At 48.9% G+C, this 25,545-nt stretch overlaps 1 protein-coding gene across 1 annotated transcript; it reads right to left on the reverse strand.

Moving 5' to 3' along the window:
- Positions 1–23,873, reverse strand: GTPBP3 (GTP binding protein 3, mitochondrial). Its single transcript, XM_084826178.1, has 9 exons — positions 23,741–23,873; positions 20,633–20,871; positions 20,347–20,433; positions 19,004–19,206; positions 14,108–14,180; positions 12,940–13,083; positions 5,453–5,618; positions 4,194–4,484; positions 1–2,302 (listed from the first exon to the last, which is right to left on the reverse strand). The coding sequence occupies exons 1-9, from the start codon at positions 23,806–23,808 to the stop codon at positions 2,071–2,073; spliced, it is 1,503 nt and encodes a 500-aa protein (XP_084682304.1). The 5' UTR covers positions 23,809–23,873; the 3' UTR covers positions 1–2,070.
- Positions 23,874–25,545: the final 1,672 nt, after the last annotated feature.

Raw genomic sequence — 25,545 nt, forward strand, 5'->3', positions numbered from 1 at the left:
CAGACTTATTTGATTTAAAAGTATTCTTGTTCCACTCCTTAGCCAAACAGGCTCCCAGGGCGGCTTACATACAGTCAGTAAAACAAGACGGTCCCTGCCCCACAGGCTTACAATCTTTAAAAAAGAAGACATGACATACAAGGAAAAAGGGATGAGGAGGGAAGAGGAAAACTCATCCGCTACTGCACTTTTTCCTGCGTGTAATGCAAGTTGCACCGAATTCACTTTGCAAGCCAAAGAGGAAGTACTCTGGGGGCCCATTTATCATTTCAGGCTGCAATCCTACGCACACTTTCCTGGGCATACGTCCCACTGCAGCCAACGGGACTGGCCATTCAAGTCAAATGATTAAACCCGAAAAACTGCTAAGGTTTTCAAATACAAGCAAAAAAGCGAAGAACATTTCTGTGGATGGTGCTCAGTGTTTTGATTGTGGTTTTAAGTTTTGTCGTAGAGTGCCTTCGGCTTTACTCAAAAAGGCCGCTTATAAACCTTTTAAATAAATACAATTTATGATCTTCTCTCTATATATAAAAGTCAAAAATTGTGTGTGGGTTTGTGGCTGGCTGCAGGGCCGTCTGTAACGCGGGGAATAAGGGGGCTGCCCTGGGTGCAATCGCACTGTGGGGGCCCACTGAGCCCGCCATTTGGGCCCTACAGTTGCTGCCCCTTTTACTTCACATTCTCACTTGCCAGAGTGTATGACTGGAGTCACTGGGCTGCACTGCTACTCTGTCTATACTTTCCCTTACTAACAAATACACGCTCTCAGTCACGGTGCAGGCCAGGTTTCTGATTTCAGCTACCAGTCACCCTCCTGGCCACCTTTCATTCTATTGCTCTCTCTCCCATTCACTCTGACTTCCTTCGCCTTGGATGGGCTGGCCATCGTTTGTTCCCTCCCCTTTACTCGTGATTTCTTTTCTGACTGTGCAGAGCATTTAGTTTCTCTCCCCTCTTCCTGCAATATCCAGCAAGGAAGCCTCTGTTGAACATTTTAATAGTGGTATGAGATTCAGTGTGGACTATATTGTAGTAGTGCTTACAGATTCAGTCTCTTGCATTTGCAGTAGTGTTTTTTATTCAATCTGCCCATTATAACTGTTGTGCTTTTTTAATCAAGTCTGGTGGATTCAACTTTTCACCTTTCTTATGGGGCCTTTCCGAGAAGTGTAAACCTACCTTAATGCGTTTCTAACAAATAGTTCCTATGACAAAATTACATCGTGGGCAACGCTGGGTATATCAGCTAGTCTGTAATAATAAGAGGATGGGTGTCTGTCAGCACTGTATTACCAAGACAGTGAAACCTAGACATCTGAAAATCAGCACGCATGAAAAAGGGTGTGCATCTGCAGTTTGGGCTTCAAACGTGTTTATTAATTTTAATTAATTTAAATGTTCCCATGTGGTTCCCATGGGCTATCTTCAGTCATTAGGTGGCAAACGTCCCAAAACAGTGCAGTTTCACAGTCCATTCATGTGCAAATGCATCAAACTAAGGTCTATTTCTATTTTCACCCTGCCTTGCCAGAAAGAGCAACTATAAGAATTGTGAAAATAAGAATGGGGGGCCAGGTTTTACCTTTTTCCTCCTCCCTCCCAGTCCATTTCTCCTTTTATTTCTCCTCCCTCCCAATCCACTGGTCTCGAACTGCTGTCCTGCCGACCTTCCGGTCTGCAGTTCAGCGTCTTAACCACTAAGCCACCACGGCCCCACAAGGAATTAACCACTGATAACCCAATAATAACAGCCTAATAATAACAATCTAATAATACCAAATAATTTCCAAAGCAGTTTCTCAAGCTTGAAAAAATGTCCGGTGAGCCATCAGCTTATTTACTTCCACTGCAAATCTGGGGTAGGGTGCGGCAGGGCACCATATTCCATTGGGGGAAGCAGCTTCTGAACATCCTCTTTCCTTCGTCAAAATCCTTTCCTGGCTGGTGCCGAACAAGCCCGGTTCCTCGCCTCGTCGAACAGCACAGGCTTTAGGGGCGCTACAGCTTCCATCAGAGGGCTGCTGCTGGGGGGGCATTGAGTAGATCCGCCCTCCTTGGCGTCCGCCTTCACTTGCCAATGCAAAAGTCCTTGAAGATGAGCGCCAGGATCTCCTCAGCCCCCACCTGCCCCGTCAGGCATCCCAGCTGCCGCCGTGCCTGCCGCAGCTCCTCAGCGGCCAGGGCGAGATCCAGCGGCTGGAAGCGGCCAAAGCGGCCCAGGGCCTCCAGGCATTTGGTCAAGCAGAGCCGGTGGCGCGCCTGGGTGGGGCTGGGGGAGCCGGCCAGGGGGTCGCCGCACCTGCAGGGCGAGATGGGAGAGACGCTGCCGTGAATAGCCACGAAGAGCCCTGCTGGATCAGACCGGTGGCGGCCAGTGGCTCCAATGCCAGTGGGGCGATGAATCCGCTCCTGGTTTCAGTCGGAACCAGTCACAGCTCCAACAGAGCTCTCCAAGGTGCTCTGCATAGAAGACCCCAGCTTCGCACCTTGGACAGCCCCGTTGGAGTTTTGACTGGCTCTGACTGAAACCAGGAGTGGATTCACCAGCCCACTCCCGTCTGAGCCACCAGTCTCCGCTGGATCAGGCCAAGGGTCATTCATTCATTCCATTTATTATATTTCTACACCGCCCAACAGCCAAAGCTGTCTGGGTGATCCACAAAAACCAAATCCATGAAAATACACTATATAAAATATAAAAACCATTCACATAATGACAGAATACACACAACAACACATATCTAAAACCATTTAAAACAATCAGCCAGAGACAATCAAGAGACTCCTTAAATGCTGCCAAATGCCCGAGAGAAGAGGGCAGTTTCAACCTGGAGCCAAAAAGGCAACAATGTTGGTGCCAGGTGGGCCTCGTCAGGGAGATAATTCCAGAAATGGGGAGCCACCACTGAGAAGGCCCTCTCCCACCACCGAAAGGCCCTCTCTGCAGAGTCCAGCGTTCACAGTAGCCACCCAGATGTTCCGAGGAGAGACCCAGAAGTAGGACATGAGCTCTGAGAGAGGGCCAACAGCCCTGATGCACCTAGCGCTCAACAAAGAACAAGGGAACAGGTCCCTGCCCCCTTTACAATCTTGAAACTGACCCCCTAAACACGGCAATCCTATAAGTGTCTGCTCAGAAAGAAGTCCCATTACGTTCACGTGGGGCAGGGGGGCTCAGGGTTTGGATAACTGATCCTTCCTTTTCTCTTAAGGGTAGCCACCATGCTGGGAACCTTAATTAAAACAGGGCCTTCAGTGTGGTGACCCCCTTCCCATGGAACTCCCTACCTCTGGTAGTCACGCAGGTGCCAACGTCATGTACCTTCCGGCACCTCCTGAAGATGTTATTTCGAGAGGCCTCCCTTGCGTGACCAGCCATGGTTTATTAAATTCAGCCTTATTGGAACATGTCTTTTTAAAAAATGTTTTAACTGTTTTAACCTGGTGTTTTATTCTTTCATCTTTGCTGTTTGCCACTCCAAAATCTTTTGATGTGGAGCAGTATATAAATGTTGCAAATAAATGAATAAACAAATAAATATACTTTAATGAAGGGCACACCTTTTCTGCCACGTTCCTAACTACAATCTGTGTGTGAGTTTGGATCAACAATCACATGACTGTGATTTGAACATCAGAACAGCTGTGCTGGATGAGACCAAGGGTCCATCTAGTCCAGCATTTTCTTCCCACAGTGGCCAACTAGCTGCCTGTGAAAAACCCACAAGCAGGATATGAGTGCAACAGCATCCCGCCCTCCCACCGCCCATGTTCTCCAGCAACTGGTGCACATAGGTACACTGCCTCTGTGACTGGGGGTGCCATAGAGCCATGAGGACTAGTAGCCTTCTCCTCTTCCAGGAATTTGTCCAACCCCCTTTTAAAGCCATCCAAACTGGTGGCCATCACTACGACCTGTGGCACTGAATTCCACAGATCAGTGTAAAGAAGCCCTTTTATCTGTCCTGACACAGAATGGACCTTAAAAAACAAAAAACTAAGCAAATTCAAGCACTTTTCCCTTGACATTGCATCGTTTCTGCCCAAGGCAAGGATTTCCTCTGCACGGAAAAGTCGACTTCTTTGCCCTGGCTGTAGTCCAATGCCTGGTCCGAGAAGGCCAGCTTCCGTCCATCTCCAATCCTCCTTCCCACCCTCCCTCCCTTTTCCTTTCTCCCTCCCCTCCTCACATTTGGGCCAGCTGCTCCCCCAACACACGCAGGAAGGCAGTGATCCCGTCTCCAGTTCTGCAGGAGAGCAAGCAGGCCGGGGCCAGCCCCAGCTTGGCACAGGCCCCCAGGAGTTCCGCCAAGCCCTGTTCCCCAAGGAGGTCAGCCTTGTTCAGAACCAGAAGATACGGCCGGCTCCCCTCTAGCCCCATGGGTGCCAGGACATCCAGCACGGCAGGGGCCAGCTGGTCTGGCCGCCGGGCGACATCTTCCGCGTCCAGGACGGCGAGAACCAGGTCAGCATCACGCACCCTGCAGGGAAACAAAACGAGGGAAAGGTCTCCCCTGAGTCCTTGAGATCCCGGGTGCAGAACCCCTTTCAGCTCGGGGGCCGCATTCCATTCCAGAGATGCACTCGGGGGCCGTGTTCCAGGCCTGGGTGTGGCAAAGGCAAAAAGGGGTGGAGCCACCATGCTAAAAGTACCAGTCTATTTTAGCAGAAAGCTCTCCTTGCTGGTCACTCAGCATTGCAACCTTTTAGAACGGGGGGGGGGGGCGCACGAAACCCCCAGGGGTCAGAAGAAACGGGGTGTGGCCTTCTGGGAACCCGGACTGGGAACCTGGGCAGTCCAGATTTACCCCGCAGGCCAGAGCATCAAAACCTACGTCCTGGGTTTGCCATCCAGCATCTCCACGGACATACACAGTCCAGACCTCGGCCCCAAACGGCTGCAAAGGAGTGTGCCCGCACTCGGCGGCTGCATCCCATAAAACATGTTCATTATTTATGCATTCAGTCAATGTACACACATCGATCAAAACATGTAAAAGACTGCAACGTACAAAATTAAAAGACAAAAGACCACGATTCAAAATGTTTAGAAACGTTTGGGAATGGCAGAAACAGCTCCGTTCTCAGCTTGGCTCAGTATTTAGCTACGATGGCTAAATGGAACCTCTCATGTTCAGGAGGTTAATACCAGTTGCTCCCTCTTAATACGAGTTGTTGGGGGGGGACAACAGACGGGAGAGAGATGTTGCTATTCAGTGGCAGCTGGCTGCCCACTGTCAGAAACAGGATACTGGACCAGACTGAGCTTCAGTCTGATCTGGCAGGGCTCATCTTACGTTCTCACGTCCTGCCTTTGCAATGCCTGGGCAGTGACAGGTAGCTCGCTTAAGACCGAGATCCTACTCTTGCCACCATCCTGAGATCCTATCTCTACCACCACCACCACCACCTCGCTGGCTTGGGATCCCACTCCTCCAGTCCCCTTCACCTCTGGCGAGCCCGGCTCATGCCCTCCATCTCGATGGCGTTGTCGGTGTCCCGCAGCCCCGCCGTGTCACTCAGCACCACGGGGAAGCCGCCAATATTCAGCGCCACCTCCACCACATCCCGGGTGGTCCCTGCCATGGGGGAGACTATGGCTGCCGGCTTCTGGCCTGGAGGAGGAAGATTAAATCAGAGGGCAGAGATGGGAGTGGGGGTGGAAACAGGTGTTAGGGCAATTCCCCAAACACATCCTGCCAGTGGGGTGGAAATGCACACGCCTTACCCTTCACCCTATTATTATAATCTCCATTAATCCAGAGCAGCAGTGTTGAATCCCACTTCCCCAGAGAGCCACATCCTTTCTTCCAGCACTATCCCCTATTCCCAAACTGACTCTGGTGGCTTTTGCATGTTGTCCTCTTTTCTAGAGGGTTGAAATGCCTCTCCTAAGCTAAAATATGCAAGTGTTTGGGGCATATCGGCCCCACCCACCCCTGGAGCGCCCGTCCCTGAGAGCTCCTCCAAAACCGAATTTCAGGCCCTGATCCAGAGCGATTGATATGCATCATGCTTTATGGCCCAAAAGGGGGGGGGGCGGACAGATCTCTGCCCCAAGGAGTTTACACTACAAATCCCGATTCCCTTGCCACCGGTAACTCCCTTCCTGCAGGGACTCAAGGCAGCTTTACAACATTAAAAACTCATGCAGTTAAAACATATAAATAGAATCACAGAATCATAGGGTTGGAAGGGGCCTGCAAGACCATCAAGTCCAAATATACAAAAGTTAAAAATAGAATTAAATCATCAATAATATTAAAATCATATAAAATATCAAAATTGTAAAAGACAACAAACAATATAAACCATAGTATCAACCCATCGTATTCTCACAGGTCCAGAGTTATTTTTTTAAGAGTTGACCGGTCCATTTCTCAAGAGTTCTCCAGGCGATGTGCAAAGTAGGGAGAAAAAAAGGATGGGGGGGGGAGATTCTCTGCCGTTGCTGACCGTCTGCAGGTCTTTCTCGGTTACATGGAAACATAAACCTACAATCTGACTCCACCAAAAGTGTTCATGTGTTTAGAAGCACATGACAGCTCTAAGGGTGCAATTGTATGCGTGTTTGGACAGAAAAAGGTCCTGCAACGCTGAGATTAGGAGGTGCAGGACTCTTTTCTAAGCATGCATACGACTGTGCCTTAAAGCTCTTCTTTTAGCCTCCAAAGCCACAGAACTCGGCCGTAGAAGGTATGCTTTGCACACCAAAGGTTCAAGGATCAATTCCTGGCATCTTGTGTTAACACCACAAACGCGTGCCCCTGTTTCCCTTTAATTTATTTTATGTATCCAATGTATCAAGTGATTATGATTATTATATTTATTTATATCCCGCCTTTTTCCCACTACAGGGACTCAAGGCAGCTTTACAACATTAAAAACTCATGCAGTTAAAACATATAAATAGAATCACAGAATCATCTGGTTGAAAGAGGCCTACAAGACCATCAAGTCCAAATATACAAAAGTTAAAAATAGAATTAAATCATCAATAATATTAAAATTGTATAAAATATCAAAATTGTAAAAGACAACAAACAATATAAACCATAGTATCAACCCATCGTATTCTCACAGGTCCAGAGTTATTTTTTTAAGAGTTGACTGGTCCATTTCTCAAGAGTTCTCCAGGCGATGTGCAAAGTAAAAGCACATTAAACATTCACAGTTACGGGAAGATACTTTAAGAAGCAGCAGGTAAGACAGGTGGAAAGAAAATAAAACCAAAACACTTAAAAACAACAACAGAGAGTTATGGTCAGTGCCTAATCAATTGAAGAAATTAATAAAACAATATGTCCCATCCATAATTCCAACCCTGTGGCACCACCTAATGGCGATCTGGGAGAAGGCAACCAGAAGATGAAGAATGAAAAACTTAAATTTCTTTTAAAAACCCACAGACAGACAGCTGTTCTGGTCCATGAGAAAAAACAAAATCCAAAATCCGCAGTGTGGCAACGCCTTTCTTGGGACCAACCTACATTCCACAAAAACGGGCAAGCTTTCGGATTCTTCCGAGCTCTTCCTCACCGAGCCTAATGAAGAGTGCTGGAGAACTTGAAAGCTTGCCCGTTTTTGTGGAATGTTGATTGGTCCCAAGAAAGGCATTGCCCCGCTGCAGATTTGGGATGAAAATGTTCAAACGCTACTGAGTGTTTGCTGAGCCAAGTATAGCCTAGTGCTTTCGGTCAGGCACTCTCGTGGGATGGAGATCTGTAGCAAGTTGAGGACACAAACCTTCGTAAGTTTGGAAACAACCTTGTCGAATCCACAGAAAGTCAACAAATTAGCCTAGTCTTTTTAAGGAGCTTGATTACAAGGTGCTTTTGAACAGTTTTAAGTGGAAATGCTACTCTGTAGGAATGCTTTGACCGAGAGTTGATTTTTTTAAAAATGAAAGGTCCGATTTAAATGTGTAAAAGTCATATTTAAATTTGGCTGTAGAGAGGAGAAGGGAAGCAGGGCTATTCCACCAGCCCTGCTGTAAGTGTACTTCCCCCCTCCTTCTCTCCCCATCCATTTTTCCTCATGTGTCATGTCTTTTTCAACTGTAAGCCCACCTGCAGGGACTGCCTTGTTTCAGCGATTGCACATAAGCCAGTCTGGGGGACTTTCTGGCTGAGGATTAAAAAATGTATTCTTTAAATAAATAAAGGTTCAGGGACAATCCATTTCCTTCCCTCCACCTCGTAAACCGAATTGGCGGGCCTCCTGCACAACAGAGTGTGTGCATTGGCACACAGGGATACGGACTGAATTATGCCCCAATAACTCTGTCGGGATTTTTGGTATTGCAGGCTAGCGGGAACGGAACAATACAGTGCCTGAAATGTCACAGGAAGCTCCCTGATTCCAGGTCAGAATGTTTCTCCACACAGAAAAAAGGTAATATCCTAAACCACACCCAAAGCCACCAAACAATATAGATTATAGGAAACTATCTATATATTTGTTGTTGTTGTTGTTGTTCAGTCGTTCAGTCGTGTCCGACTCTTCGTGACCCCATGGACCAGAGCACGCCAGGCCTTCCTGTCCTGCGCTCTCTCCCGGAGCGTGCTCAAGTTCATATTCATTGCATCGGTGATGCTATCCAGCCATCTCATCCTCTGCCGTCCCCTTCTCCTTTTGCCTTCAGTCTTTCCCAGCATCAGGGTCTTTTCCAGAGAGTTTTCTCTTCGCATTAGGTGGCCAAAATATTTGAGCTTCAGCTTCAGTATCTGTCCTTCCAATGAGCACTCGGGGTTGATTTCCTTGAGGATGGACTGATTGGACCTCCTTGCAGTCCAGGGGACTCGTAAGAGTCTTCTCCAGCACCACAGTTCGAAAGCATCAATTCTTCGGCGCTCAGCCTTCCTTATAGTCCAGCTCTCACAGCCATACATTACTACTGGGAAAACCATAGCTTTGATTAGACGGACCTTTGTCGGCAAGGTGATGTCTCTGCTTCTTACTATGCTGTCTAGGTTGGCCATAGCTTTCCTCCCAAGGAGCAAGCGTCTTTTAATTTCATGGCTACAGTCACCGTCTGCGGTGATCTTGGAGCCCAAGAAAGTAAAATCTGTCACTGCTTCCATTTCTTCCCCTGTATATATGCCAGGAAGTGATGGGGCTAGATGCCATGATCTTCGTTTTTTTAATGTTGCACTCTCCTCTTTCACCCTCAACAAGAGGCTCTTGAGATCCTCTTCGCTTTCTGCCATTAGGGTGGTATCGTCTGCATATTGGAAGTTGTTATTTCTCCCGGCAATCTTAATTCCGACCTGTGATTCATCCAACCCGGCGTTTCTCATGATGTACTCTGCATACAAGTTAAATAAGCAGGGTGACAATATGCAGCCTTGTCGTACTCCTTTCCCAATTTTGAACTAATCGGTTGTTCCATGTCCGGTTCTTACTGTTGCTTCTTGACCCTCATACAGGTTTCTCAGGAGACAGGTAAGGTGGTCTGGTACTCCCAACTCTTTCAGAATTTGCCACAGTTTGTTGTGATCCACACAATCAAAGGCTTTAGCGTAGTCAATGAAGCAGAAATAGACGTTTTTCTGGAATTCTCTTGCTTTCTCCATGATGCAGCGAATGTTGGCGATTTGATCTCTAGTTCCTCTGCCTCTTCGAAACCCAGCTTGTACTTCCGGTAGTTCTCGGTTCGCATACTGCTGAAGCCTTGTTGTTCAGTCGTTCAGTCGTGTCCGACTCTTCGTGACCCCATGGACCATAGCACGCCAGGCCTTCCTGTCCTGCGCTCTCTCCCGGAGCGTGAAGCCTAGCTTGTAGGATTTTGAGCATCACCGTGCTGGCATGTGAAATGAGCGCAGTTGTGCGGTAGTTTGAACACTCTTTGGCGTTGCCCTTCTTTGGGATTGGAATGTAAACTGACCTTTTCCAGTCTTGTGGCCACTGTTGCGTGTTCCAAATTTGTTGGCATATTCAGTGCAGCACTTTAACAGCATCATCTTTTAGGATTTTAAACAGCTCAGCTGGAATACTGTCATCTCCGCTAGCTTTGTTGTTACTAATGCTTCCTAAGGCCCACTTGACTTCACTCTCGAGGATGTCCGGCTCAAGTTCAGTGACTGCACTATCATGGCTATCAGGGACATTCAGATCTTTCCTGTATAGTTCTTCTGTGTATTCTTGCCACCTCTTCTTAATCTCATCTGCTTCTGTTAGGTCCCTGCCTTCTTTGTCCTTTATCATGCCCGTCTTTGCACAAAACGTTCCCTTGAGATCTCCAGTTTTCTTGAAGAGATCTCTAGTCTTTCCCATTCTGTTGTTTTCCTCGATTTCTTTGCATTGTTCATTTAAGAAGGCCTTCTTGTCTCTCTTTGCTATTCTCTGGAACTCTGCATTCAGTTGGGTATATCTTCCCCTTTCTCCCTTGCTTTTTGCTTCCCTTCTTTCCTCAGCGACTTGTAAAGCCTCATCAGACAGCCACTTGGCTTTCTTGCATTTCTTTTTCTTTGAGATGGATTTCGTTGCTGCCTCCTGAACAATGTTACGGACCTCCATCCATAGTTCCTCAGGCACTCTGTCTATCAGGTCTAATCCCTGAAATCTATTCCTCACCTCCACTGTATATTCATAAGGGATATGATTTAGGTCATACCTGAATGGTTTAGTGGCTTTCCCTACGTTCTTCAATTTAAGCTGAAATTTTGCAACAAGAAGCTCATGATCTGAGCCACAGTCAGCTCCAGGTCGTGTTTTTACTGACTGTATGGAGCTTCTCCATCTTTGACTGCAAAGGACATAATCAATCTGATTTCGATATTGACCATCTGGTGATGTCCATGTGTAGAGTCGCCTCTTGTGCTGTTGGAAAAGAGTGTTTGCTATGATCAGCGTGTTCTCCTGGCAAAACTCTATTAGCCTTTGTCCTGTTTCATTGTGTGCACCAAGGCCATGCCTGCCTGTTATCCCGGTGATTTCTTGACTTCCTACTTTAGCATTCCAATCCCCTATGATGAAGAGGACATCTTTTTTTGGTGCTAGTTCTAGAAGGTGTTGTAGGTCTTCATAGAACCGATCAACCTCAGCTTCTTCGGCATCAGTGGTTGGGTCATAGACTTGAATTACCGTGATGTTGCATGGTTTGCCTTGGATTCGTACTGAGATCATTCTGTCGTTTTTGAGATTGTACCCCAGTACTGCTTTTCCCACCCTTTTGTTGACTATGAGTGCTACTCCATTTCTTCTAAGGGATTCTTGCCCACAGTGGTAGATATGATTGTCACCTGAATTAAATTCGCCCATGCCTGTCCATTTTAGTTCGCTGATTCCCAAGATGTCGATGTTCAATCTTGCCATCTCATGTTTGACCACCTCCAGCTTACCTTGATTCATTGATCTGACATTCCAGGTTCCTAAACAATATTGCTCTTTACAGCATCGGACTTTCTTTTCACCACCAGACACATCCACAGCTGAGTGTCCTTTCGGCTTTGGCCCAGCCGCTTCACTCTTTCTGGCGCTACTTGGAAATACCCTCTGCTCTTCCCCAGTAGTATATTGGACACCTTCCGACCTGAGGGGCTCATCATCCGGCGTCATATCTTTTAGCCTTGGGATACGTTCCATGGGGTTTTCTTGGCAAGAATACTGGAGTGGGTTGCCATTTCCTTCTCCAGCGGACCGCATTTTGTCAGAACTCTCTGCCATGACCTGTCCGTCTTGGGTGGCCCTGCACGGCATAGCTTATGGCTTCACTGAGTTACGCAAGCCCCTTCACCACAACAAGGCAGTGATCCATAAAGGGGATCTATATATACATGTACGTTAAATATACAAACAATTCTAATATACAATTAAAAACAAGGTTTTAATAAACTATTGTAAACAAAGTTAAAAAGATCTATAAATAGTCCCCAAGTCCTCCCTACATACGTACTATGATAACTGCTATCTATACCGGGCCATACACATTTTGCAATGCCCGTCCCATATGCGTTTCGACCTAGATATTCTTCATCAGTGGAAAAACTAAACACAAATTACAGCCCAATTGCAACTAATATCTCAGAATTGCAGAGATTCTACATAAAGCCTGTAAAGCAAAAATAAACAGGTTTAAATATATATAAAATATTATCACTGCCTCAATTAGTAAAATAGCTCAAAAATAATAAAAGGTATATTGACCGACAGCTTTTAAACTGGTAGGATTGTTGGCTTACGTGTATAGGGCAGGGGCATTGCAAAATTTGTATAGCCTGGCATAGATACCAATTGTTATAGTATGTATGTAGGGAATACTTGAGGACAGTTTATAGATCTTTTTAATCTCGTGTGAAACATTTTATTAAAACCTTGTTTTTAATTGTATATTAGAATTGTGTGTATGTTTAACACACCTGTACATATAGTTCCCTAGAACCAGAATGTTTCTCCAGTCTTCTCCAATGATTTGGGTTCTGGATGTTGAACAATAACTCCCATCATCCCCAGGCATCATCCCCAACACATCCAGAGGCCGCTGGCTTGCAGGCGGCCAGTCTGGTCTGACTGGCAGAGATTCCAAAGGTCTTGGGCAAACTGGTTTTCTCATCACCTGTTACTTCGTGCTTTTAAGTGGAGTTGGCGGGGATCGAACCCAGGCCCTTCCACAGGCAAAACGGCTCTGCCGGGGGATCTCTGGCTTCTCCTCAAGCAGGGGACGTTTCAGGAACTTCTCACCCTCACCCAGGGCCCATGCAAAAGAATATTCTTTGTACGGCTTTCACTGTAAGCTCCTTGGGGCAGAGAACGGAGAGCTTTCTTTTGATTGCCTGGCTTTTTGTCTTTGCGCACGTCGCTTTAGAGTCAGGGGAAATCCTTAGAACAATTCAGTCTGGGTCTGACCCCTGGGACCCGATGTAGCCCCTCACTTCTCTACCCACGGCATGCTGATGAGCTCCACCCCCGAACCACCCCGATGCTTGCCCTGCTCACACAAGTGGTTGAGAAGGGTGCTCTTCCCGGCGTTGGTGGGCCCTGCGATCACCACATGGACTCCATCCCGCAGCCGCTCGCCCCGGCGGCTGTCCTGGACGTGCTCCCGCAACTCCTTCTCCAGCGACTCAACAGCGTCTTCCACTATGAAGAGGAAAAACAAAAAAAGAGATCGAGGCCTTTCATCCCCCCAAAACAGCATGCTTTTTGCCTTGCCTTCCCCGCTCTGTTTCAACATTTTTCTTCCACAATCATGAGGACTAGAACCTTGCCGGTTCGGTTTGTTCTCTTTCTTCTTCTTGTTAAAGGCAATATAGAATCGCTCAGATCCTAACTGCGGTATTTTTGCAGCCGGTCTGCAAGAAGAAACCGTCAACGTTTAAGGGAAAAAGAAAGAATCAAGGTGGGGGTTCTCCTGTGTGAGGGGGGCGGGGGGTAGGCTGACCTTCAGGGAGACTGACCCAGTGTCTTCCACTACAAAGAGGGAAACAAAAAAGAGATCAAGGCATCCTGCCCCCCCAAAACAGCACACTCATTTGCCTTGCTCCCCCCATTTCAACGTTTTCCTTCCACAATCATGAGGACTAGAACCTCGCAGATTCAGTTTGTTTTCTTTCTTTTTCTTATTAAAGGCAATATAGAATCATAGAATAGTAGGGTTGCAAGGGGCCTACAAGGCCATCGAGTCTAACCCCCTGCTCAATGCAGGAATCCAGGTCAGAGCATCCCTGGCAGATGGCTGTCCAGCCTCATCTTGAAGGCCTCCAGTGTGGGAGAGCCCGCCACTGCCCTACGTCATGGGTTCCATTGTCGTATTGCTCTAACAGTCAGGACGTTTCTCCTGATGTTCAGCCGGAATCCGGCTTCCTGTCACTTGAGCCCATGATTCCATGTCCTGCACTCTGGGATGATCGAGAGGAGATCCTGGCCTTCCTGTCTGGGACAACCTTTCAAGTCCTTGAAGAGCACTATCAGATCTCCCCTCAGTCTTCTCCTCTCAAGGCAAAACATGCCCAGTTCTTTCAGTCTCACTTCGTAGGGATACAGGATCACTGAGATCCTAACTGCACTATCTTTGCAGCCAGGCTGCAAGAAGAAGCAGTCAACTTTTAAGGGAAAAAGAAAGAATTGAGGTGGGGGTTATGCTGTATGCAGGGGGGAGTCTGACCTTGAGCCAGGACCCCTTCCTCAATGTTGTCGTCTTCGCTGAAGTCGATGTAAGCCTCAAGATGGGCCAAGGCCTGCAGGGAGAAAGGATTAGCAGCTCCTCTTGGCAGAAGGCAGGGAGAGGGTCTTTAAATATGTATTGAATATTTGATCGCACTATGATTTTTTTATGGTTTACTGCAATCAAATATTCAACATTTGACCATTTGATAGAGTCACAAATGCAGAAAATACACATTTGCAGGCAGGGGGGAGAGAGGGAAACATACAGAGCATTCTAAAGAACACAGTATTATCAATTTGAGTGTTTACAGAATCATAGAATAGTAGGGTTTGAAGGGGGCTGTAAGACCACGCAGTCCAACCCCCTGCTCAATGCAGGAATCCAAGTCAGAGCATCCCTGACAGGTGGCTGTCCAGCCTCATCTTGAAGGCCTCCAGCATGGGAGAGCCCCCCACCTCCCTAGGTAACGGGTTCCATTGCTGTATTGCTCTAACAGTCAGGAAGTTTCTCCTGAAGTTCAGCTGGAATCTGGCTTCCTATCACTTGAGCCCGTTATTCCGTGTCCTGCACTCTGGGATGATGGAGAAGAGATCCTGGCCTTCCTCTCTATGACAGCCTTTCAAGTACTTGAAGAGCGCTATCATATCTCCTCTCAGTCTTCTCTTCTCAAGGCTACACATGCCCAGTTCTTCCAGTCTCTCCTCACAGGGCTTTGTTTCCAGTCCCCCGATCATCTTCGTTGCCCTCCCCTGAACCCTCTCCAGCTTGTCTGCATCCTTCTTAAAGTGTATTGCCCAGAACTGGACACAGCACTCCAGATGAGGCCTAACCAGTGCTGAGTAGAAGGGAACTAGGACTTCCCGGGATTTGGAAGCTCTGCTTCTATTAATGCAGCCCCAAATAGCATTTGCCCTTTTCACAGCCACATCACACTGTTGGCTCGTATTCAGCGTGTGATCTACCACAATTCCAAGATCCTTCTCGCTTGTGGTATCGTTGAGCCAAGTACCTCCCGTCTCGTAACTGTGCATTTGGTTTCTTTTGCCTAGGTGCAGAACTTGGCATTTATCCCTGTTAAATGTCATTCTGTTGTTTTCTGCCCAGCGCTCCAGTCTATCAAGATCACTTTGAATTCTGTTTCTGCCTTCCAAGGTATTAGCTATCCCGCCCAATTTTGTGTCCTCTGCAAATTTGATCAGCATTCCTTGCACCTCCTCCTCCAAGTCATTAATAAAAATGTTGACGAGCACTGGGCCCAGGACTGAGCCTTGCGGCACCCCACTCATTACCTCTCCCCAGCTTGAGAAGATCCCATTCGTAAGCATTCTTTGAGTCCGAGTCTGTAGCCAACTACAAGCAATCACCTTTAAGCAAGATCTTTAAGCAAGTTCCAGAAGATCTTTAAGCAAGATCAAATTATCAATTAAGATCTTTAAGCAAGATCCAGGAGACCTTAAAGCAAGATCCAGCCATGGCCAGAGAACCAAAGGCCTGGAAAGAACATAGGAAAAAAAAACAAGGAAAAAACTCTTCACGTCTCAGCAAGATTCATCCATCTATGGGCCTGCGAAGGGACAGTGTGTATGATCCAAACTCTGGGACCGTTTTATCCATCCCCTTCAATGGTGCACAGGAAATAATCCTTTTACTGTGCAATCCTGCGCCTGCTTATGGAGAAGTCCTATTGGGCTCTATGGAGGTAACCGTGCATAGGCTTGCAGCCATAAATTTACCCCAGGAAACTCAATGGGAACCACAAAGGACAGATCCTGCCCTCACTGGCAGCGCCCTCTCTCTTCACCTCTCAAAGGGCGAAACCTGACACTATGTTAAATACATCATGCAGAGCTGAACTTCATCTGTGTTTTTAAAATAGCATAATTTTAATCTGGTGTTTTACACTTCTTTATTGTTTCATCTCTTGTGTTCCCGGCTCCGAAATCTGTTTTAGATGTGGAGCAGTATAAAAATATTATAAATAAATATTACTTTACTGTAAGCGCTCAGGCTTTCAATCCAGATCAGGACCTCCATGCACAGGTACGGGGCTTAAACCTTCCTACCCAGCCACCTCCTCCCCCCCACAAATATGTCCTCCCCGAGCAGGGAAAACAAAAAAACCCCTCCACTGGCACAAATGGAAATCTTCTCCCACTTTCTTGAGCCTCCATGTGCAGGGTAGGTGTCAAATTTAGCAGCTGGGTGGGAAGGTTTATTTATTTATTTATTTTATTACATTTATATTCCGCTTTTTTTCTTCCTTATGGAACTCAATGCGGCATACATCCTCTCCATTTTAGCCTTGCAACAACAACCCTGTGAAGTAGATTGGGCCGAGGGTCTGTGACTGGCCCAAAGTCACTCAGTGCGCTTCCATGGCTGAGTGGGGACTCGAACCCAGAACTCCCAACTCGTAGTCCAACGCGCTCATCACTACACCACACTGGCTCTTTAACCCCACCACCACCACATGCGTGGTGGTCCCGATCTGAATCGGGGCCCTATGCACTTACACTAAAGTAAAAAAGAGTTAGGATCAGCTGCATGCCACACATTTAACGTAGTGTGTAGTTTAGCCTAATTCTGCCGTGCTTTCCATTTTCTCAGGGGTGAAAAGAACTCGGGGACCAGCTGCGATATGCATGGCTGTAAAGTGCATTTACTGTGTACTTATTTGTGGTACCACGCTAAGTCAGCCATGGCCAAAGCAACAAAAAGAACCTTGTGGTACCTTAAAAAGGCTTACGGTAGCCACACAAACACCTTCCACAGAAGCTGAGGCCAGAATAAATGTGTTATCTATTTCAGGTGGTGCAGGACTCTGTGTTCTTTTTGCTGCAAAAGATTTAACCTGGATGCCCCTCTGGTCCCCTTCATGGAACACTGCCTTGTTGTGGCGAAGGGGCTTGTGTAACTCAGTGAAGCCATAAGCTATGCCGTGCAGGGCCACCCAAGACGGACAGAACTGTCAAAATTAATGTATTAAGTCTTGAAAGGGTCGTAAGATACTGAGGTGTTTTTTTTTCTTCCTGAAGACTGTTTTGGTATATTTTATCCCATGCATTTTGGCCTTTTCTCTTATTTTAGGCCTTCAGGGGGTAAAGAAAAAAGTCTGCAGAATTTTTTTTAGCAAAAGATTGTCTGCTGTGTCAATCTCCTGGACAATCTTTTGCTGAAAACATTCTGCAGACTTTTTCTTTACTCCCTGGAGAAGGCCTAAAATAAGAAAAAAAAAAGCCCAAAACACGCTGGGCTTCCTAGAATAAATTTTATCTTCCATCCTGACTACTTCTTTCTCTTCTTTGCGATCCACTTTGGATGCTCAGCTCCTCCTGTTTTTTTTGGTATATTTTATCCATCAGCTACTTTGAAAGAACTGGAATGTTACGCTCATGATGGATCCAAGCAGCAGGAATCTAGATGGAAGGGGTCGAAACTACAGTTTTTATTCCTGTTTTTATTGCTTTTTAAGGCCATATTGGTTTTTATTATGGGCTTTATTATTGTACGCTGCCTTGGGAGGGCTTAGGCCCCGAAAGGCGGCCAATTTTTAAAAAACATTAAATCAATCAATAAATGCCAGGTTAGGAAAGAGATCAAAACCCAAAACTTCCAATATATTGCAAGGCCCTGATACACGTTTAGGATGCGGTCACACCTAGAATGCCGAGTACGCTTCTGGACCCCGCACCCAGGAAAGGATACTGTAGAGCTGGAAAATCTGCAGAAAGGAGAAACTCAAGCCTCAGTCTTAGGCATGTTTAGACAGGAAAAGAGTCCTACAACTCCCAGGGGGATGCTAGGAGTTGTAGGACTTTTTTCTGTCTCAATATGCAGAGGGCTGCACCCTAAAATGATCCCAGGATGGGAGCAACTAACCTAGGAGGAAAGGTTACAGTGCCCGGGAGTGTTTAGCTTGGGGAAAAGGCGAGTGAGGGGAGACGTGATAAGAGGTGGACAAAATGGTGCTTGGAGTGGAGAAAGTGAAGAGGGGGACATTTTCTCCCTTTTGCATCATACTAGAACCCAAGGAGGTCCTAAAATGAAGCTGAAATGGTGGGAGATTCAGAACAGAGAAAAGGAAGAGTTTCTTTACACAGCACAGAGCTGAAGCGTGGAATTCGCGACCACAGCGTGTAACGTTGGCCACCCGTTTGGGTGCCTTTAAAAGGGAATGAGACACATCCATGGAGGAGGAGAAAGCTGTCGATGGCTACCAGTCCAGAGGGCTACATGCTACCTCCAGCATCAGAGGCAGTATGCTGGGGTACACAAGTTGGGGGGAACTGTTACACAGTTTGGGGCTTCCTTTTGGGGCAACCAGGTGGTCACTATGGGGCTAGAATGCTAAACCAGGTTCAAATCTGATCAAGCAAGGGTCTGCTGATATATTCATAGAATCAAAGAATGATAGAGTAGTAGGGTTGGAAGGGGCCTGTAAGACCATCCAATCCAACCCCCTGCTCAGTGCAGGAATCCAAGTCAGAGCAGCCCTGACAGGTGGCTGTCCAGCCTCGTCTTGAAGGCCTCCAGTGTGGGAGAGCCCACCACCTCCCTGGGTAACTGGCTCCATTGTCGTCTTGCTCTTACAGTCAGGAAGTTTCTCCTGATGTTCAGCCGGAATCTGGCTTCCTGTCACTTGAGCCCATGATTCCGTGTCCTGCACTCTGGGCTGATGGAGAAGAGATCCTGGCCTTCCTCTCTGTGACAACCTTTCAAGATTTATATTGCTGTTGTGATTTACTGTTTTTATTCTTTATAAATCCTGTTCGTTTCCTCCCACAACAACTTTGCCTCGAGGCTGTGTGCCACTTTCCAGGACCCGAAGGAAAAGAACGCAGGCACCCCAGACGCACACCGCCATCCGCCAAGCCAATCCCGCCAGCTCCTTACCTTCGTGAGAACATCACTCCAGGCCCGATAGAGCTGTCCCAGGTCCCCATCCATCTGGCGCAGAGCCTGCCGGCGCTGGCCTTCCGTCTCGGCATGGATCAGGTCTCCAAGGCCCTCAGCTGCGGTCAGGTCCAGTTTGCCGTTCTGGAAGGCCCGTTTGGTGAACTCCCCGGGCTCAGCAAGGCGCAGCTGCGGGAGGCAACCTGGAAGAAAGAGATCTTCACCACCACCCCAAGGCGAGAAAGGACCTCACTCCGCACCACCCCAAAATGGGCTAGAAGGAAAGAGAAAATCCTGCGTTGCTGTTTTTGAAACTTGGATGGTGTACTTTATTTTGGATCTGCCAGTAGGTGCTACTGATGACTTTTTGTCATTCTTGGCTCTGCACGCCAAACACCACTTGGCCGCTGCAGCTGAATGGCAATACTTGAAATTCCCACGTTTCTTTGAATCTAACTTTGGGCCGGCCACTTTTACAGCTTTAGAATCTCCCTCACTATTTATTGAGGCTGATCCATTCTCTCTTGACCCATAATCCATATTTATAATTATTTATTCTTGGCAAAGAAAGATGGTGCACAGGATCTTCCGTAGGAATGGAATAGGGAGCTAGATTGTCTCATTTTGCCTAAGCAACAGATCATCACTTTAGTGTCTGTATCTGACGCATCTGTGAATCTCAGTTTACGCCTTATTTGGCAAAAACTCCTCTTCCATGTCTATTGGACACCACAATCTCTCTTTAATAAAGGTTTGTCTAAATTGGCTAATTGCTGGAGGTGTCACACAGCACAGAATTCTTTTCACTGTATGTTTTGGCGATGCCTAACAGTTGCTTCTTTTGTGGGGAGGTTATTATACAGATAAACCTCCTATTGGAACACGTTTTAATATTTACTGATGGACATGTCCTCTTAAATTATCCACTTGCCTCTTGGAAATTAAAGAACGGCCAGTGGAAATGGATACTCTGCACTTTTTGATGGCTGAAAGACGGATATTAAAACTTTGGAAGGATGAACCCTCACCTCCTATAAGGTAATAGATTGAGGACGTCAGAATGCTTTCCACATTTGAACAGGTGGTATTTAGACACAACTTGCCAATGGGTATTTATTTGGATATTTGGTCTGTTTTTGCTGAAGGTTATGTACAATTCTTAGAAAGCTGTATTTTCATTCATATATACACACACACACACACTCTCTCTCTCTCTCTCATACGCATGCACTGAAACTGACAGATTCAAATCTACGTAGCTACAATTTTTTTCTTTTCCTCTGTTTTGTTGAAATTTTGCAATAAAATCTAATTATAAAGAAAATATAGGAAGAGAGACTCACCCAAAGCATTTAAGATGCCCCTCACTACGGCTGGCCCGCCGTGAACGTGGAATTCAACGCTGTCCTCGCCTGTGAAACTGCCTGGCCCTGGGAAAAAATAAAATCACAAACGCCTGGAATGATTTCTCCTCCCTCTGGGTAAGTGAAGAAATGGAAGAATTGCTCATTCAGATCCCACATATGAGGAGCCCTGCTGGATCCGACCAAGATGGGTCCTGGAAAGCAGGGGTATGGAAACTTCTTTTTAAAATTTTTGAGAACCAGACAACAGGCCCAATCCTCTAACCTGGGAACCAGATGATGAGGCCGCGGTCCAGGGTTTCAGCCGAACAGGGGTCGCAAATTCTTCGCAAGGTGGCAGCTCTCGGAGGAGGGGTCCCCTTTGCCCCCGTCAGGCTGAGCAAAGCTGAGCGGCTTGCCGGGCCACTGGTTCGAATCACAGCCACGCCACACTTCCCTTGGCCGGAAGACAAAGCGAAGATGGTGTCCCTGTTTCCAGCCTGACAATACACCCTGCGAGAGACGCTGAAGGAAGAAAGCTTTGCATGCAGAATGTCACAGGTTCGATTCCCAGCAGCATCTCTAGGTAGGGCTGGAAAAACTCTTGCCTGAACCCCCGGAGAGCTGCTGCTGCCAGTCAGTGCCAACAATACCGGGTTAGTTGGGCAGAGGGTCTAATTCACTGCCAGGCACTTTCCGGGGTTCCTGTGTTCCGCCACCCTGTTGGATGGGGGCCCCGAATAAGAAGGGGAAACTGTTGGCTTGCTTGGGGGGCTTTGGAGATTCTAGTTTTCCAAGGGGTTGGATGTGCCCCCAAGCATCAGGCAGTGAAAGCAGGCAGAAACTCACAGGCATGGCATCCATACAGGCAGAAACACACAGCTGAAGCAAACTGCAGCCGAACTCTTTAGTTTATTAAAAAATTTATGTTATGTTATTAAAATATTTATATGTGGTTTTCCTTCCCCAGGAAGGTCAAAGCTGTTTACAGCAACAAATGCGATTTTTTAAAACACCAACAACATAGATCCATCAACAACTCAGAAACAGCAACAGACACAGAAGCCAGTATTGTCAATTTCTTTCTGGAATGAGGAATGCAGGTAAAACTTTGTTCTCCAATTCCAGAGTGCCTGCAGTTCCTGGTATCTTTCCATTCCTGCCTGTTTTATTTAATGTTATTGTTACATTTATAGCCCGGCTTTTTCTCCTCTTGCAGGGAACCCAAGACGGCATACATGTCCTCCGCTCTGTGTCATCCTCACAAGAAACCTGCGAGGTGCATTGGACAGAGAATCCAGGACTGGCCCCAAAGCGTCCAGCGAGCTTCAGGGCCGAGCCGGGATTAGAACCTGGATCTCCCTACTCTAACTACTGCACCACAAAGCTTCTCTCTTACGTTTCAAAGAGAGTCTAAGGCTGCCAGCCTCACCCCAACAGCAAAAGCCTTACCTTCAGTTTCTGCCTGCTCTTCAGTTCTTAAACAAGAATGGTGCATGTGTTTTCATGACACAGCGGGGGAAAGTTTTCACCGGTTGGATTTCTGTCACATAGCCGCCCTAGCCCTAAATATCCCTTAACCTTACCAGCACCCGTCCGCAATCTCTATTCCACACACGCATTCCACACGCTGATGCTTATGCATTGGAAACTTGGTGCGGGGGGGTGGGGGATGTGACACTCTTACGTGCGCCCTTAGATGCAGTGAAGAAGAGAAAAAAGGGGTATGCTTAAAGAAATCTTTTTCTATTAACTTAGGGGTCTTAGTCAATTAACAAGTGAAGCTACTGAATTTGGAGAGGAGTCCAAACGTCGCTTTGGAGCAAAGGGCACCCTTTGGTCTGGCTGGTGCACGTGTCACACGTGCACCAGCCAGGTAGAGGCTGAGGAGCAAAATGCATCTTTTGATGAGGCATTAGCAGCCTGCACATTGTTATAATGTTTACGTCGATCAGTTATAATTAAGGGCACGATCCTATGCTTGTTTAGGCAGAGAACAGGCCTACAACTCCCAGCATTCCTCAGCCAGCCATGCTTGCTGGGGGTGCTGGGAGTTGTAGGCCTTTTCTCTGTCTAAACATGCAGAGGTTTGTGCCCTAAGTTGGTCAAAAGAGTTGGAATCAATCTGACCAGTGCATTAAACGCGGCAGCCCTACAGCCACCCCCCAACCCATGTATACTAAGATGGGGACAACAAAGTTCATACCCCTCATTCAGCCGTGATGCTCATTCTCTGTCTCTGACTGTCCTACCTCACAGGGCTGTTGTGATGAGAAAACAGGGAGGGGGAGACCTTGATGCTGCCTTTAGCTCGCTGGAGGAAAAGCTGGGATATAAATGTAATAAATAAATAAATATGGGAATCAGGGCACCTTGCTCCAGGACGGAAGGATAGGAGAGAGAGATAACATTTCTATACCACCCAAGAGCCGAAACTCTCTGGGAGGTTCAGAAAATAAGACAGAAACATCGTTAACGAAATATTTATTTGTTATATTGTTTCCCCAGCCTGGTGCCCTGCAGATGTGTTGGGCTGCAATTCCCATCATCCACAGCCAGCCAAAGGTTCCCCTGCCGGATTTCTGCCTGCAAACCTGCACAAGAGAGAGGAACCCGCAGGCAAAGCCTTTTCTGGCATGCCCAAAAAAGGTTCCCCTGCCGGATTTCTGCCTGCAAACCTGCACAAGAGAGAGGAACCCGCAGGCAAAGCCTTTTCTGGCATGCCCAAAAAAGGTTCCCCTGCCGGATTTCTGCCTGCAAACCTGCACAAGAGAGAGGAACCCGCAGGCAAAGCTTTTTCTGGCATGCCCAAAAAAGGTTCCCCTGCCGGATTTCTGCCTGCAAGCCTGCACAAGAGAGAGGAACCCGCAGGCAAAGCCTTTTCTGGCAGGCCCAAAAGAGGTTCCCCTGCCGGATTTCTGCCTGCAAACCTGCACAAGAGAGAGGAACCCGCAGGCAAAGCCTTTTCTGGCAGGCCCAAAAGAGGTTCCCCTGCCGGATTTCTGCCTGCAAGCCTGCACAAGAGAGAGGAACCCGCAGGCAAAGCCTTTTCTGGCAGGCCCAAAAAAGGTTCCCCTGCCGGATTTCTGCCTGCAAACCTGCACAAGAGAGAGGAACCCGCAGGCAAAGCCTTTTCTGGCAGGCCCAAAAGAGGTTCCCCTGCCGGATTTCTGCCTGCAAACCTGCACAAGAGAGAGGAACCCGCAGGCAAAGCCTTTTCTGGCAGGCCCAAAAAAGGTTCCCCTGCCGGATTTCTGCCTGCCATTTACCAGCTGCATTTCTGCCCGCTACAAGCCCCGGAGCCAGGGTGGGGAGGGAAAAGCCAGGTTTAGCAAGGAGCCGCGCCCTCGGAAAATCGCCCCCAGAGCTGAAGCCAGCCTCCCGACGCACCCACCTGCACACCCGCGTGGCGGGGCCCGGACTCCTCGCAGCGCACAGCCGCCCCCGCAGGGCAGGCCACATGGCCCCAGGGCGCGGCGCGGCGCGGCGCGGCGCGGCTGGACTCGCTTCCTCCGCCCGCACGACGCGACGCGCCTCCGGGGCCTCGGGCGGGCGGCGCGCTCCGCCGCCACCCGATTGGGGGAGGCGCGAAGGGGCGGGGCCGCGGGCGGGGCGGGGCGGGGCGGGGCCTGCGCGCGCGCTCCGCTGCGGCGGCGGCTGCGGAGCGAGCCGGGAGTCTCTGCCCCGCTGCGACGCCTGAGAAAAAAGCCAGCTCGCCCCGCCCAGGCACAGGCGAGCCGCTCCCCGGGGCTGCGGTGCGCCTGTTGTTAATGACAATGATGGGCGATCCTGGGGGGCTTGCGGAGAGCCCGGGGGGTTGCTTGCGCTGCCGCGAAGCGGAAGGCGCCGTTGAGCAGCGCCGAGCGCCGCCGCTCTCCGAGCGCCTGAGCACGCGCAGAGTGCCCTTCCGCTCTCCCCTCGCCACGAGCAGCAGCCGCCCAGCTGGCGCGGGTCGCAGGACGGCCGAAGCGTCGCTCGTGCGGCTGCCGGGCGTGGCTGGGGCGGGGGAGAGGAGAGGAGAGCGCTCTGCGTGTGCTCAGGTGCCCCGCAGGCTCGCCCGGCGTTGCTGTGCACGCCGAGCCGGAGGTAGGGTGAGGCTCCCGGGGGCGCCGCAGCAGCCCGCGGGGGCGCCCTGGCCCGGCCTCAGGAAGGAGGGGAGGTTCCTCTGGAGGTCTCTGGCTGCAAGCGGGTCGCAGTTAAAAGGGGGAGCGGGAGGCTGAAGAAGCCGGTCGAGTGTTGTTGCGGTTCTTGCGGTTTTGTCGTTGTTTCTAACCCTTACGGACTAGCCGCTTGCCCAGGCTGGGGTCCCCCTCCCAGCAGCCCCCGCCCCAGTCGCCTTCTGTTTGCTGCAAGAAAACACACTCGCCAAATTTCTTTAAAAAAATTAAACCGCCCGCCCGCCGCCGCAAGCAGCGATGTCTGTGAAACGCACATTTTATCTGGGAAACTCGGAAGGCTTCTGACCGGGGTTTCGGGCTCTCCCGCGCCCGCTCGAGCAGGAGCGGTGTTGTGGGGCTCCAGCCCCATCATCCCCAGCCAACAGGCCCAACGCTCAGGGTGATGGGGCTTGTAGTCCACCAGCGTCCAGGGGGCCGCTCCTGTTTTGAAGCAGCCTTTCCCACGCGGTGCCCCCCTCCAGAGGAGCTGGTCTGCAACTCCCATCATCCCTACCTAGCACGCCCAGCGGTCGGGGTGATGGGACTTGTAGTCCACCAGCATCCGGGGGGGCCACTCCTGTTTTGAAGCAGCCTTTCCCACGCGGTGCCCCCCTCCAGAGGAGCTGGTCTGCAACTCCCATCATCCCTACCTAGCACGCCCAGCGGTCGGGGTGATGGGACTTGTAGTCCACCAGCATCCGGGGGGCCACTCCTGTTTTGAAGCAGCCTTTCCCACGCGGTGCCCCCCTCCAGAGGAGCTGGTCTGCAACTCCCATCATCCCTAGCTAGCACGCCCAGCGGTCGGGGTGATGGGACTTGTAGTCCACCAGCATCCGGAGGGCCACTCCTGTTTTGAAGCAGCCTTTCCCACGCGGTGCCCCCCTCCAGAGGAGCTGGTCTGCAACTCCCATCATCCCTAGCTAGCACGCCCAGCGGTCGGGGTGATGGGACTTGTAGTCCACCAGCATCCGGGGGGCCACTCCTGTTTTGAAGCAGCCTTTCCCACGCGGTGCCCCCCTCCAGAGGAGCTGGTCTGCAACTC

Source organism: Heloderma suspectum, chromosome Z (genome assembly GCF_057233095.1).
Source record: "Heloderma suspectum isolate Gila_16-S chromosome Z, 16-S_ref, whole genome shotgun sequence".
Classification (NCBI taxonomy): Eukaryota; Metazoa; Chordata; class Lepidosauria; order Squamata; family Helodermatidae; genus Heloderma; species Heloderma suspectum.

What these genes read in the sequence shown, in the direction of transcription:
- GTPBP3 (XM_084826178.1), bottom strand. Translation starts at nt 23,808, where the DNA reads ATGTGGCCTGCCCTGCGGGGGCGGCTGTGCGCTGCGAGGAGTCCGGGC. An exon ending in CCCGCCACGCGGGTGTGCAG is followed by an intron (nt 20,872 to 23,740) that starts GTGGGTGCGTCG and finishes TTCTTCCTTCAG; the next exon opens with CGTCTCTCGCAGGGTGTATT. An exon ending in CACCCTTCTCAACCACTTGT is followed by an intron (nt 5,619 to 12,939) that starts GTGAGCAGGGCA and finishes TTCCTCCTCCAG; the next exon opens with GCCAGAAGCCGGCAGCCATA.